This window comes from Sardina pilchardus, chromosome 17, assembly GCF_963854185.1.
Source record: "Sardina pilchardus chromosome 17, fSarPil1.1, whole genome shotgun sequence".
In the NCBI taxonomy this organism is placed as follows: Eukaryota; Metazoa; Chordata; class Actinopteri; order Clupeiformes; family Clupeidae; genus Sardina; species Sardina pilchardus.
In genome coordinates, this window is record NC_085010.1 from 26478561 (window position 1) to 26493560 (window position 15000).

The 15000-nt window shown below is 49.7% G+C and overlaps 1 protein-coding gene across 1 annotated transcript in view; it reads right to left on the minus strand.

The window, feature by feature from the left end:
* The window catches only part of nav3 (neuron navigator 3), a 149066-nt gene that overhangs the window by 101997 nt on the left and 32069 nt on the right, over positions 1-15000 (minus strand). The window contains exons 5-6 of the mRNA XM_062517956.1: positions 9143-9326; positions 326-394 (exon numbers count right to left, since the gene is read on the minus strand). Of these exons, the coding sequence (XP_062373940.1) occupies positions 326-394; positions 9143-9326 (253 nt within the window). The remainder of the gene's footprint in view (positions 1-325; positions 395-9142; positions 9327-15000) is intronic.

Below are 15000 nucleotides of genomic sequence, written 5' to 3' on the forward strand. Positions count from 1 at the left end.
ACCACAACACATCAGGTCCCATCAGCCCTCCACATCGGGCTGATCCACGCTGGCTGCTCCTGCAGCCCAGACTCGCTGGAGTCTCAGCGCAGCACGAGAGGCAAACTCAACGGGATTCGGCTATGGCTAAACGAATAAGACACACACACACACACACACACACACACACACACACACACACACACACACACAGAAGACACACTCACACACACCACCTCACCCCCCCCCCCCCCCCACCCCACACACACACACACAGGCACACACCTTTACACACATCTTCAAATCTCTTTCTTTGCATGCGAACTATAAACGGCTCGTTCCATACCTTGTGTTCTTCTTCTGGCTTGCTCCTATTCCACTGTGGCCGGGAGGGCTTGCATATCTCGCCGTCAGACTACAGACAGAGCAGGACGGGGCAGAAGAAGAGAGGAGAGGAGAGGAGAGGACAGGAGAGGAGAGAAGAGACAGGAATGAGTCTGGACTCCGGTCGTGTGGCTGGACTCTCTTTAAAACTGTGGCATCTTTCATACGGCCCAGTAATGCAATAAGGAGCGAGGGCAGGCAGCCTCCACTCACTGACTCAGGTCAGAGAGCAGACACGGAGCACAAGACTCGCAGTGTGTGTTCGTTTTTGTGAGCTTTTTTTGTGTTGCATGTGTGTGTGTGTGTGTGTGTGTGTGTGTGTGTGTGTGTGTGTGTGTGTGTGTGTGTGTGTGCTCGATCGCACACTGCTTCACGTGACACGCCACATATCTCAATTAACCCCTCTACCACACACACAGACACATGCACACGCATGCGCACGCATAAACACACACACACACACACACCGTGCCACTGCTCACGTCTATCATGTTTACCTTCAGCAGCCAGACAAAGCCCTCCCTCTCCCCAACTTACCCCCCCCCCCCCCCACACACACACACACACTCACACACACACGCACGCACACACACACACGCTCCCAAACTCCTGCTGTTTCCAAACGTCCTGAAAACGCCTCTAATCAATTAGGAATGACCTCCAAAAAGGAAAACACATAACTCTAAAGAGGTGAGCGGGAGGGAAAAATGCCCATAGGAGAAATAGGAAATTCCTCGCGGCCCCCACTCACAAATTTACAATAGCGGACTCATTCTCAGTCATGTCGGGAGAGCTTGGCCACGGCGGCCCGGGTGGTTTTATGGCACGTACTTTACCCCTGGCTGTAACAGGAAAAGAGGGGGAGGAAGCTCGAAACAGCACAAAAGACACACGCCACTGGAAGCCACTTCTAGCGCCGGCAGGAGCCGTTTTTTAATCGTTATCTAAACCATATTTGGGGGGGGGGGGGGGGGGGGGGGGGGGGGGAGAGAGGCTGTATTGGTGATGATTTGTTGTGAGAAGGGGGGGGGGTCTTATTTTGTCAGTCAGCACTTGCACACAAGTTGCACACACATGCTCGCACACACACACACGCAACACACACGCACACACACGTACAGTACACACTTACACACACACAAATACAGTTTCAGCACAGAAGGCCATCCTGGTGAAAACCATCCTGTACCTTCAGTCTGATCCCCCAGATGCTGTACACACTGGGCAAAACGACAGACGAGATTAAGAACCCGACAAGCAGAGGAAACGTACACCCTCCTGGGGTGGTGGTGGTGGTGGTGGTGGTGTGGGAGTTGTTGTTGAAGGCCACCCCTAAGTCCAAGCAAACAGTCCATCACCCAAGACAGCAGGAGTCACCTACCCTCCCTTTACCACCGCAAAACCTCTCCAAACGGACACCCGCTGGGCTTAATGTTAACACAACTCCCTCACGGATTAGTCTCGCGAAGGCTGCCCGGACGACCGCAGTGGACAGACCAAGGCCAGCATCCGAAGCCCCTGAGGCCAGCTGGCAGGATGGCAGCCTTCGCCACCCCACCCAAAACAGAAATGAGAGCTGATGGCTGTAGCGTTGCCATCAGACATCTGACACTGAAACAACGCCCCCGACTGTCTGAACTTCACACAAGATATTTATTAAGCAAGTTGGCATGTTTGTTTTGTTTTGTCTGGTGCAAAGAAGCCGTCAACATTCCACAAGGTTTGTTTATCTTTCACAGCACAGTCTCCTTAATATTTGATTTGTGTGTGAATATGCCAGCTTTGTTTGTTTTTTGTTTTGTCTGGTGGAAGCTTCCATGAAATAGACTAGATTCTTTAAGACGTGTCCCGTTGTTTGTTTGTTAGCTTGTTTTGTGGGAATAAAGCTGCATATGTGCCACCTCTCTGAGGGTCCCTAGTTAGCGGTGTGCGTGCGAGGGGGTTTAGTTGGAACAGCTGTTGCGGAGGTCTCTCCTTGCAAGGTTGAGACAGGAGGACGACAACCAGAGAAGAAGACCCGGGAGCTGAGACCCCAACAGATGGAGGAAAAACCAGAAGGTGTGACATAGCAAGGACTCATCAGAGAAGAGAAAGAGGAAGAGGGAGAGGAAGAGGGAGAGAAAGAGGAAGAGGAGGACACCCGGTGATGGAGGGCTACGATAAACACAGCTGCTGATGCTGCCACTATTCTCTTTCTTCTTCGTCATTGTATTTCTAGTCATGTCTTTCTGTATCATATCTCTACTTTCATCCTTTTTTTTTTTTTTTTTTTTTTTTTTTTAAACACTCTATTTCATAATGCATAGCGTCTCTGGTTTTGCCAAAAAGCATAAGGCATTAGAACATGGAATTTAAAATGGGCTCTTTCACTAGGATCAATGAAAGGCCTCAGTTCCCTACTCATCCATGTGTAATCAGACTTCAACGTACTGAGCAGGCTGTCCTCACTGGGGCCGTGCTGAATACAGCCCTCCCCTATTACACATATAAATCTTCTATTTAAGGAAGGCCTGAAACCCAGCGTACAGTATCAGGGTGACAGCATAACGGGCAACATTGATATCTAATATCAGAATAAATAACACTGACGCGTACGCATATAAACATGAGTCACTTCCTCAAGTGCAGTTTTCAGAGCAGGGCTTGCGTGAGAACAGGACACAAGAGTGGGACATAATCTCAACACTTTCGGAGATTTATCAGAGCCAGGTCCGCAACATCATTCTAACTCAGCGGTTACTACCATATACAGGCAACACAGCAGAATTACCCTCCACACTATATTAGCCACTCTTGTTAACTTCCACCACAACTGACCTCGCACTGTCATGTCACCCCTTTAACAGACTGCGCCCCGGCATAAAATGGAGCTGAAATGTTCAGCTGCCGATTCCTTAAACCCGGGGAAGTCCCAGCGCCAGTATTTTTACCCAGAACATGTGCTTAAGCGCTGGCTATCAGAATGCTAAGGCCAGCTCGAGCTTAATAAGGATTCTGAAACATATTACTGCACCTTGCAAAATTGTAATTCGCCACAGAGTTATTAAGATAATGTGCAATGCTCGGGCCCCCATCTGATTGTGATGGACAGCACAAAGCAGCCTTAACTAAGCCCAGGCACAGCCTCTTGCCATCACCTCGTGGGGAAGTCAACCCAATTAAAAGTCAGAGCGATAAAAAACGAAGCCGCTTCCTCCTGTTGTGGTTGCTGTCGAGAATTAGCTCCGGGGCTAATGAGCGCCGGCTGAAATGGGCCACCGTAACGGCTGGCGGAGGGGGAAACCGTAAGCACCGTCCAGCCGGGTCTGCTTATCCACGGGCCATTAACAAGGGGCTGAGTGAGGGAAGAGTAAGAGGCCCAGTTATCGGCCTCCGCTAATTGACCTCTGAATGATCCATTATGCTCTTACCACCCCCCCCCACACACACACACACCACTTTCCTATCTGAGGAACACAAATGAGCTGACTCTGGAGGAATAGAAATACAGAGGCCGAAGAAATAGTGAGAAAAGAAAAAAGAAAAGAAAGAAAGATAGAAATAAAGACTGAAAGAAAGACAGAAACAATGTAAAAGACAAAAGAGAAAAGTCTCTGTTACAGTGCAGAGCCCATGCAGGCGCAGGCGGAGGTTCTGGGAGATGTATGCCCGTGTGTGACAGAGGGGTTAATGAATACTGTAACTTAAGACGCCCCTCTCTCTCTCTCTGCACACCGCCTCCTCTCTGCAGTAGCGCTGACCGGACCGCAGTGGACGGCCAAGTCACAGCTGGCACGTCACCGAGATTAATAGAGTCCATCATCTCCAACTATTGTGTTTTTTTTTTTCTTTCTCCGCAGTGTGCCCAAGATGGTTAAGCTTCACCTCGCACTGTCTGTTTTGAAGAGAAAAAGAGACTATTTTCTGCTGCTTCAACCTTTCCATTATTGCCTTTCCTTCAGCGCACTCATCCCGTATTCACCATCCTGAGGCAGTAGCTAGCTCATAAGCACAGACAGAAATGAACGGAGGGGGGGATGGTTGTCCAAGTTGGGGATAGATCACTAGCCATTCAGCCAAGAGCTTGTCAGGCAGTGAAAAGTAGGAAGACTAAAGTTTTTCGCTTTTTTTTTACCTCAGTCAGCAAAAAGATACTGTCATAAAAGTTTTGGGAAGTAATGATCAGGCCATTGGCGAAATAGACAATAACCCTCTTTTTTATTACAGTTACATTAAACCTCCTCGAGTTCACACTACAAAGAGACACGGCATCATTCTTCAAAGGGGAACAGCAATGTCAAGTTCAATGTAACAAGCTAAAGTTGGAGGGCAGTATCATCCCTATCAGTGACACGCACACACACACACACACACACACACACACACACACACACACACACACACACACACACACACACACACACACCCTCACACACCCTCACACACCCACACACACAAACACACACACACACACACACACACAAACACACAAACACACCCTCACACACCCACACACACAAACACACACACACACACATGCATAAAGACACACACCCACACCCACACACAGAGACGTGTGCTTTTGTATCTCCTACGTGTGATTCACACCCGATGGCTGTCACTGACTAACGCCAAAGTCGCAGCTGATGCACAATAGCCAGGCGAAGGGCCCCACCGTTGACAGCCCACATTAAGACATATCCACAGCAGATAAATCAGAGGTGCAGCGCTCTCACACATGACTGATTGGACCCCGCATTCCAGGTCTCAATTCTTACTCACTCTCTTGCTTCCTCTCTCTCTCTCTCTCTCTCTCTCTCTCTCTCTCTCTCCTTCTATGTCCCCTTGGCACAAGCCTATATTAGCAAAGTCTCCACTGTATCCAATGCATATATACAAACTTGGGTCCAGAGAGAGGCAATGCTGTGCAACTACAGTACAATAAACCACGTTTCTAAGCAGACACGATGCCAGAACTGAAACATTGTCCATGTCACACAAATCTGTGTTTGCAACACAAAGCATGATAACCATAGCACCATCAACAGGCGTCAACATGGTGACAGTGCCACTACACAAAGGAGAAGACAAGCCATTCAGACATTCAACAGGTTTTTACTGCTACAGACGAGACGACACACCATTACGGCATGCACAACGGAATCGCAAAGCAACAGCACACTGGACTGCACACTTACTTGCCAAATCCAAGAGAGTAACACTTCATTTTCGAAAAAGCATTTGATGAAAAATAATATTCCTGTTCGATGGAAACAAAAGAGAAAGCTGCCACGAAAGCAAAAAAATAGGTCTATAGCTCTGTCATGACCACCTTGGCAGCGTCAAATGAGAGAGTGGTCTTGCTGCTGGGCAAGTCCCCTCTACTCTTGGAGCACTCTATGTTTGTCAGTCTCCGTGTGTGTGTGTGTGTGCGTGCCCGAGAGAGACTGAGAGAGTGTGTGTGAGAGAGAGAGAGCGAGAGTAACGACACACTCTGGGCTAGATTACCTAGAGGCGTCAGGTTTGGCAGCTGTGGCGGCACTTCTCCCTGAGGGCAGGCCACCCTTCCTGTCCCGGTGCGGGGAGGTGGAGGAGGTGGAGGAGGTGAAGGTGGTGGCGGTGGAGGTGGAGGAGGCGGAGGAGGTGGAGGAGGGCGGGAGGCGAGAGCGGGAGCGCGACACAGCCAGGTCAGGCTGCTGCGCACCCCGGGACATGCTGAGTTAAGTGGGAGGGAACGCTGCCTCAGCCCCCTTAGCCCTCCACCGGGGCCTGGAGGGTGGGGATGGGGTGGGGTGGGGTGGGGTGGGGTCGGGGCGAATGGGGGCCTAACCCCCCCCCCATACACACACACTTTAGTCTATTTATCTGTCTGTCTCTCTCTCTTTCTTCCTCTCTCTTTCGTTCTCTCTCTCTCTCTCTGCCCCTCCACAGCCATGAGTAGAGCGTCAGCAGGTGCTGGCTATAGAAAGCCACATGCTGTCACTGTTTAATGGGAGCAGGCCAAGTGTCCATTACTGTGTGTGTGTGTGTGTGTGTTTGTGTGTATGTGTGTGTATGTGTGTGTGTGTGTGGGTGTGTGTGTGTGTGTGTGTGTGTGTGTGTGTGTGTGCGCATGCGTGTGTTTTAGTGTGTGTGGCATCTGAAAAAGCATCACTCCACATTCTTCAGAGGAGCAGACTGTCATATTTTGGTGCGTGTGTGGGTATGTGTGTGTGTGTGTGTGTGTGTGTGTGTGTGTGTGTGTGTGTGTGTGTGTGTGTGTGTGTGTGTGTCTGTGTCTGTGTGAGCATGTGTGTGTATATGTATAAGCCAGAAACTCTGCCCAGCTGCTTGGTGATGTGCTTTGCACTGTATTTGTCAGTCACTGGCAGGCCACTGCTTCCCCCAGGGCTGATCTCACTCTAAATGAGCCCAAATGGGGACGCTCTGTGCGGTTGCACGTTTCCTAGTTGGAAACACACTGGCCTCCAGGATACTGCCTCCCGCTGCTGGATCCCTCTGAGCAGCACTGTCTACTGTTTGGCTCCCCAGGGTGAAAATCCAGAGAATGATGAATCGCCAAGATCCATGTCTTGCAATTACCGGTACCGCACACATGAATACACACACACATGAACACACACACACACACACACACACACACACACACACACACACACACACACACACACACACACACACACACACACACACACACACAGAGGCTGCACAGCTACCATCATCCTGATCCAACAACCCATTCTCCACAGCAGTAACTCAATCTTTCACCCTGTATCTGGTTAACCATTAAAAACCGACACCCCGTCCTGGCCACTTCAACAATGGCCTCCTTTATCGTGGCGGAGTCTTGCACAGATGCTCCAAGCCCGGCTGTAATCCCCTGGCGTTGGCCTGGTCATCGCCCCAGGGAGGTGAGACCTTTCTGGGGTTGGCGAGGAGCGCTGACACCCTGGGTCTCGTGGATGTCCATCTCCTCCCTAGTCGCAGTTCTCTTCAAAACACAACACTTCACTAACCACCGAAACACACACACACGGACACACACACCCACACAGACGCACACACACACACATACACACACGCACACACACACGCACACACACACACACGCACACACACAGAGTGTTTGGCCCAGTTCTGGTGCTGACGTCACTCTGGCATGTGAGTGTGTGTGTGTGTGTGAGGATGGATCTCTGGCTGTGTTATGGGGCCGCTGGCGTGCCTGGAATTCTAAGCCGGACCCTGCACTCTCCTCCGCTCTCCCGGGGAGCCTGGTGGGGCTCGGGGCTGGCGGCCGCACCTGTCGCCTCTGGAGCTGGGAGAGGTCCCAGGAGCAGCAGGGAGCAGCGGACAGGCAGCTGTCTCCCTCTCTTCCCTTCAGTCAGCTACTCTCTCTCTCTCTCCCTCTCTCTCTCTTTCTTTCTATCTTTCTCTCTTTCTTTCAATCTCTCTGTTTGCCCCTCTATTTCTTTCTCACTTGCATTCTCTCTCTCTCTCTTTTTTCTTTCTATCTCTCTGTTTACCCCTCTCTACCTCTTTCTCACTTGCTCTCTCTCTCTCCCTCCCTCAATCTTCAAATTTGGACAAGCTTACTTAGTTACTTACTTACTTAATACACACACACACACACACACACACACACACACACTCCCGCACACACTCTGTGTTTCTCTCTCTTTATGTCACCCAATCTCTCTGCCTTCAGGAATGAGAGGATCAGCACTGTAAAACTCCCACATGCTCTCCACACACACAAACACACACACATACACACACACACACACACACACACACACACACACACACACACACACACACAGAGACACACTTGCGGGGCTTGTGTGTAACCCGATCCCCTGTGGGAATGCCACCTATGAGCAGCATTTTAGGCCTGTGCTTTTTTAAATGTCCTGCACGCTGGACTGGTCTATTTCCACCCTGCAGGCTGCTCCCAGGACCGGCCTTCCTGCTTTTATTCCTGGGGCCAGTTGCTGTGGGAGCTGCCATGCGTTTGTGTGTATGTGTGTGTGTGTGTGTGTGTGTGTGTGTGTGTGTGTGTGTGTGTGCGTGTCTGCGTGCTGGCCTGCAGTGACCGTTTCCCAGGGCCGCTCTAATTAGACCGGCATCACCTCACTGTCTTGTCTCCCAGTCAAGCTGTGCGGTCATCGACGCAAGCGCACCTTTTTTAAATTTCAACGGGCGACATAGAAATCCGAAGAGGATATAATGTTGTGGCAGGATAATGTGTTTTTGTGTTTTTCTCACAGAGCCTGCATCTGACTTGGCAAGTGACAAGTAAATATTGCATGCTGCATACTACTGTACATATTGCATACCGTACTACAATACTATATTTTGGTTGTTCACAGGACCAGCCATTACCAATGCTACATCCACAGGTTCTGCTTCTCTAAAAGCTTATCTAAACATGCCAGCCATGTTACTGTTACCATTTGCATCAAAAGCCCCCTCCCCAACCTCCACAACTGTCTCTGTCTCTCCCAATGCATTACACTGTAGCACATAAGAAGACACTGGTAAAGATAGACGTCTGGCCCTGTGGCGAGCTCTGGACTGGACTTAGACAAAAAAAATAAAAATAAAAATGTGTGTGTGTGTTTGTGTGTGTGTGTGTGCCCATTGGGGGAGGAGTGGGTGGCAGCTATGCATACAAATGTACCTTTGTATCCTTAACTCCCAAATGCACTGTACAAATGAGTGTATTTCAGACCTGTCTCAGCGAAACTCTTTTCACAATGAATAACTGAGCGAATGAGCGAGTGGCGTGGCCGGGTCTTACCTGGACTGCATGTCTTGCGTCTTGAGGGGGCTGGACGGTGCCACCCCGCTGGCCTGGTGAGTGACCTGCTGCTGCAGCTCCACCAGAGACTGCAGATACTGCTGCTGATGCTGCTGCTGCTGCTTGTAGCGCGACAGGATGAAGAACAGACCCAGGATGCTCTTCAGATTCCCATTACGAATCTCTGTCCCGTCGGGAAAACAAACAAAACAAACAAACAAAAGAACAACAAAACAATCAGATACTGTACAAGTTGCTTTGGAACAAGCAGGTCACACTACAGGCTGACAGACAAAAACAAACAGGTCTGAGACATAAAAGGGGAAGTGTGGCAGTCGAGTAGACCTGATATTTTTGGGTGTGCTCTGTACCCAGGAAGAGGAAGTTGGGGGGAGGGGGCTATTGCTAATATGAAAAGAGCTAATCACATGATTACACCACTGAGTCACTGTAAACAAACAGCTATTTTCAGTGGAGCTGTCATACACCGTCTTTGACTTTGACAACTTAAGTGTCATATGCTGAATTCCTGAAATGATCACGATAGCAAAGTTAAAAAGAGGGTCTGCACACTTGCTCTGAGTTTGCTTTGGTTTATTGGAGTTCGATCCCAAAAGTGAAGTTTTGAGCACTTTGGCTCCTCATCAGACTAGATGGGTTTGATCATCATGATAGCATTCTTTTTTTTTAAAAAAAAAAGCTCTCGCTGACTGGCTTTCTCCATCTCATTCAGCTCCAACTGGATCAGGGCTTTTGGAAGCCTCTCAAACTTTACTTGCGAGGAGTCTCGTGGTCGGCAGAACTTTCTGGAGAAGAGAGACTCCGGACGCACGCGTACAGTACGTACACGGTGGGTGGCGGGTAGACATTGATCTTCCATCCCCTGCTGTTAGTAACTGGCCTACCCACGCACTTGTGAAATGGTCTCTGTGCGCATCAAACCCATCTGTAATAGCCGACGCCGAGCGAACAAGTGAGAAGTGGGACGGCTGACGGAGCACTTTTACAGAGGGTGTTCTCAACTTTTTCTCCTCAGTGATCTGTACCACCTGCCCCAATGCACACACACACACACACGCACACACACACACACACACACACAATCTCCCACTCTTTCTTTCTCTCTCTCTCTCTCTCTCTCTCTCTCTCTCTCTCTCTCTCTCTCTCTCCTCTCTCTCACACACACCTACACACACACACACACACACACACACACACACACACACACACACGCTCCCTCCCTCACCAGTTGCTGAAGTGATTAATCTCAGCAAGTTTCAATTCCAAAGTTTTTTGGGCAGAAGCAATTTGTACCCCGCCTCGGGAAACAGCCCCTGGACCCTGGCGATTTTTCCTTGAGACTGCGCCCACATTGTGCCACATCCACTGGAAAGCGGGCGCCCGAGCGAGACAAACGTTTGCATATTTGCATTTGAGGACACAACCCAGACAAATGGGAACCGGGGAGTTTGGACTCCCAGGCAGCTGAAAAATGTATCCCTATTTATACACATATCTCCCAATTAAGCCTGCACTGTAAGTATCGGCTGGGTAATGAGGGCAATTATTTTCCCCCCCATGTGCGCAGGTTCTCAAGACCTTGAGATAGATATGGCGCGCGCGGGACGCATTCGCCAGAAAGGGAAGGGAAGTTTTTTGAGAATGTTCCTCCACGCCCCGGCTGTTTCTTCTCGCGTGGGAGCCGCTATCTGGGCTAAATGGATTCTGAGAAGACATTTAGAGGAAGGGAAGTCGAGCGTGATATCGCCTCCACTAAAGCCGACGTGCTTCTCATCAGAAAGAACCATGCAGTGTGGCAGTGCTTCTCTAAGGGAGCTGGGCCTGAGAAAACCTTGACTCTATTCTTCAGCTACCTTAATAGCGAAATGATAACTCACGCTACCAACTTGAAAGACCTTAGATAATGAAGATTTGAACACATTTGCTCATGCTTAAAGGAGAATTCAAGCGATTTTTCAACATTGTATATCGAGGTCACTAAGTACTGTCGGTACGAAAGAAAGAAACAAAAACAATGAGTCCTAGAGAACTCTGGAGGCATGAACATGGACTTTGAGAAACAGATATCTATGTGAAAAATCACTGGATTTCTCATTTAAAAGCCAATCAGAGTCAATAATCTTGAAAAGGTCTTTGCTCATGACTGATTTGATTTATGCCACTAAACTCTGCTAAGAGCAACGCAATCTTTCTCTGCTTAAGACTGCTGAAGGAAATGCTTTATTTATTTTCAAAAAAACTTTCCCTTTTTCATACAGACTACTCAATCGGGACTGCAACAGGACAGGGGCAGGGGGGGTCTCGCAGGGCCTCGGTAATCCGCGGCCCTGACCGGGGGAGGTCAGCGGAGAGATTGAAAACAGAGATTGGGGAGATGCCCCCTCTCGGTGCTGCACATAAAGCTCCGCAGCGCTCGGCCGGGGAGTTTTGATCTCGGTTCCAAAACACCATCTGACCGCTCGGCAGCACCGGGGTGATGAAGTTCACGTCGAGGGCGAAAGAGGAAGCGGAGCTCTCCTCTGAGAGTGCCTGACGTGAATATGAGTTCTCCAACATCCTCATCTGTCTCATTTTGTTTTTTTACTACCGCTTTTGAGAAACTAAGCCCATGAGTGAGCTTCGGGTTTATAGCCTCTTTGAGATAGGAGCTGTTAGCACATGTCAGTACACGCGTGTGTATGTGTATGTGTATGTGTGTGTGTGTGTGTGTGTGTGTGTGTGTGTGTGTGTGTGTGTGTATGTGTATGTGTATGTGTATGTGTGTGTGTGTGTGTGTGTGTGTGTGTGTGTGTATGTGTATGTGTATGTGTGTGTGTGTGTGTGTGTGTGTGTGTGTGTGTGTGTGTGTGTGTGTGTGTGTGTGTGTGTGTGTGTGTTTTGGTCTAGGGGCTATGAAGACATAGACTTGCTGGTCATGTCTTCATGGGACGCATCCTCCCTCCCAGTATGTATTTGACATATAGGCTATGGATACATGAACCCTCTCTGACCCTGCCCGCACTTGGTGTTTATGCGCTCACTAGGGGGGGAAACGGCTTCATTAGTTGCACTTTGAACACAGGCACCGGCACCCACAGGCATCAAAGGGAAAGGTTGCCGCTTACAGGTCAGGGTGTCTTTCTCCAACTCTCACCTCTCACTTAGGACACACACACACACACACACAAAAAACACACACAGACACACACAGAAATATGCACATGCACACACATGCACATGCACAAACATGGACACAGGGACACACACACACACACACACACACACACACACACACACACACAGATGCACACGCACACACACACACACAGTGGCCTGCCCTTGCCTCGACACGCTAGCCATCTGAACCTGACTTTCGACCCCTGTGATCTGACGGAACCCCTACGCAGGAGGAGAGAGGCGTAATGAGTTCACACTTATTATTACCTACAGGGGCCTCAGGAGGAGACGGAGGGCGTCGGAGCCAGAGAGAGTTCACTAGGACACGGCCCAGCCTGTCAGAACTCCAACCAGCAGAGGGGAAAACCAAAGAGAAATGAGAGAAAGATGAGGCTATGCAAGGCAGATGGCCAGGGTGGACAGGCAAGGGCAGGCTACTGTGTGTGTGTGTGTGTGTGTGTGTGTGTGTGGGTGTGAGTGTGTCTGCGTTTGGGTGTGGGTGTGGGTGTGGGTGCGTGTGTGTGTGTATGTGTGTGTGTGTGTGTGTGTGTGTGTGGGGGGGGGGGGTGTGTGTGTTTGTGTGTGTGTGTGTTTGTGTGTGTGTGTGTGTGTGTGTGTGTGTGTGTGTGTGTGTGTGTGTGTGTGTGTGTGTGTTTGTGTGTGTGTGTGGGTGTGTGTGTAGGAGGGATCTGGACTGGAATGTCTCAGAAGGGCAGTCAGTGCAGTGAGTGACACAGAGGAGATGGCAACAACTCTAAAGGAGTCATTTGTTTTGTGCTTCATTGAGAGTGACTTAATTGGGGAAAATGGCGGTGCTGTGGTGGGCTGAGGAGTGGGTGGCGGCGGTGGTGGTGGTGGGGTGCCATCCAGGAAAACAGAATGCCAAATGGTGGCAAGCGGTGCCAGTGAAATGGAACGCAATGCTCGATGTTTTCTGCGGCATGGGTGACGATCACAGCCCATGCATGTGGCACATCTGATTAGCGGTCGCCGAAAAGCCCACAAACGTCCTTTTAAGGAGTTTTAAGGAGATTACTGCAATGAGTTTGTTTTCTCGGAAAAATCCTATACACTCAAGACACATCAAACGTTTGCTCGTTCTTGCTCCACCCTTGGAGGAAAGAGAGTGTGTGTGTGTGTGTGTGTGGTGGGGGGGGGGAGAGAAAAGTCTTAAGCTTCCATGCCTCGTAAAGCTAAACATAAACGTATGCAGGCCTTGAAAAACTCTCCCGCTTAAAACCCACTGCTGCCCCAGCCGTGGCGCAACAGGCTGGGGCACCTGCACCGCACGCCGGCGACCCGGGTTCGATTCCCGCCCCGTGGTCCTTTCCGGATCCCACCCCAGCTCTCTCTCCCATTCACTTCCTGTCATTCTCTCTACTGTCCTGTCCAATTAAAGGCATAAAAAGCCCAAAAAATAACCTTTAAAAAAAAAAAAAAAAAAAACCCACTGCTAATTCAATTAAGTTTTTTCCCATCACAGTTTAGTGGAAACCAGCTCACCATCTACAGTACACCTACTCATAATAAACAGACACACACACACACACACACACACACACACACAAACACACAAACACAAAGAATACAACACACAAACACATACACAAACACACACACACATACATTCACACATCACAGACCCCCCCCCCCCCCCCCCCCCCCCCCCCCCCCCCCCCCCCCCCCCCCCCCCCCCCCCCACACACACACACACACACAAAAACACACGCACACAGCTCCAAAAACCAAAGCCCAGCACTCCGCCGCCCCTTCTGAAGCATAATGATGAAACCCTATAGAAAGAGGCCCGCTCTGGCTACGTAACCCAATATTTTCGGTCCCTTATATTTTGGGACGCTTTTAAATACCAGGCGGGCCGAGTCACTTAACGCTTTTAAAAGGCCGGGTTGGTGTGGCGTTGGGACCGGCTGGCCACTATTTCGGTCTGCTTATGTGAAGTTCAAGGTCAAGGTCACTTTCAAGTCACGGGGGGTGGAGCAGAAACAATGTGGACGGGTCAGAAATATCAGAAACGACACGGAAGGGGGTCAGAGATATCAGAAATATCAGCTGACTGACGGACGGCTGGTCGATAAATTTAAATAGCGCGTGTGCTGCTGAGTTGGGGTGATGATGGGGGTTCGTTTGTCAGCACGTACAGTAAAGAGTGTTGGTTTATCAACCTTCTCATGTTTCATACTGTATATGGCTACATTTACATTGAGGCTCTTTTTTAAAGCTTGCGCTGCTCTATCCAGAGCCATGTGTCCAAGGGTGTGAGCTCCCTGCAAAAGCATCGCTAGGGGTGCTCTGGTGCAGCAGGCTACAGCATCCATTCCATTTTTGGGTCCAAGTGCCCATGGGGACGCAGGTTCGAATCCCACCTTTGGTCGTTTCCCGATCCCGCCCCATCTCTCTCTCCCACTTACTTCCTGTCACCCTTCACTGTCCTATCGGAATATAGGCAAAAGATCCAAAAAAATATGCTTAAAAAAATAACCCATTACTTCTTACTCTTCCTGTTAACCCAGAAGAACACACACACATCTTATCTAAGTCTGAGGGAGATGTAGAGATGACTTCAGGAAAGAAAACAATATTTCTTGTAAAATTGTACAGGAGCCAATATCTATGCTGGCATGGGCAAGTCGAGAGACCTGCTGGTGCCTCTGTATTCTCAC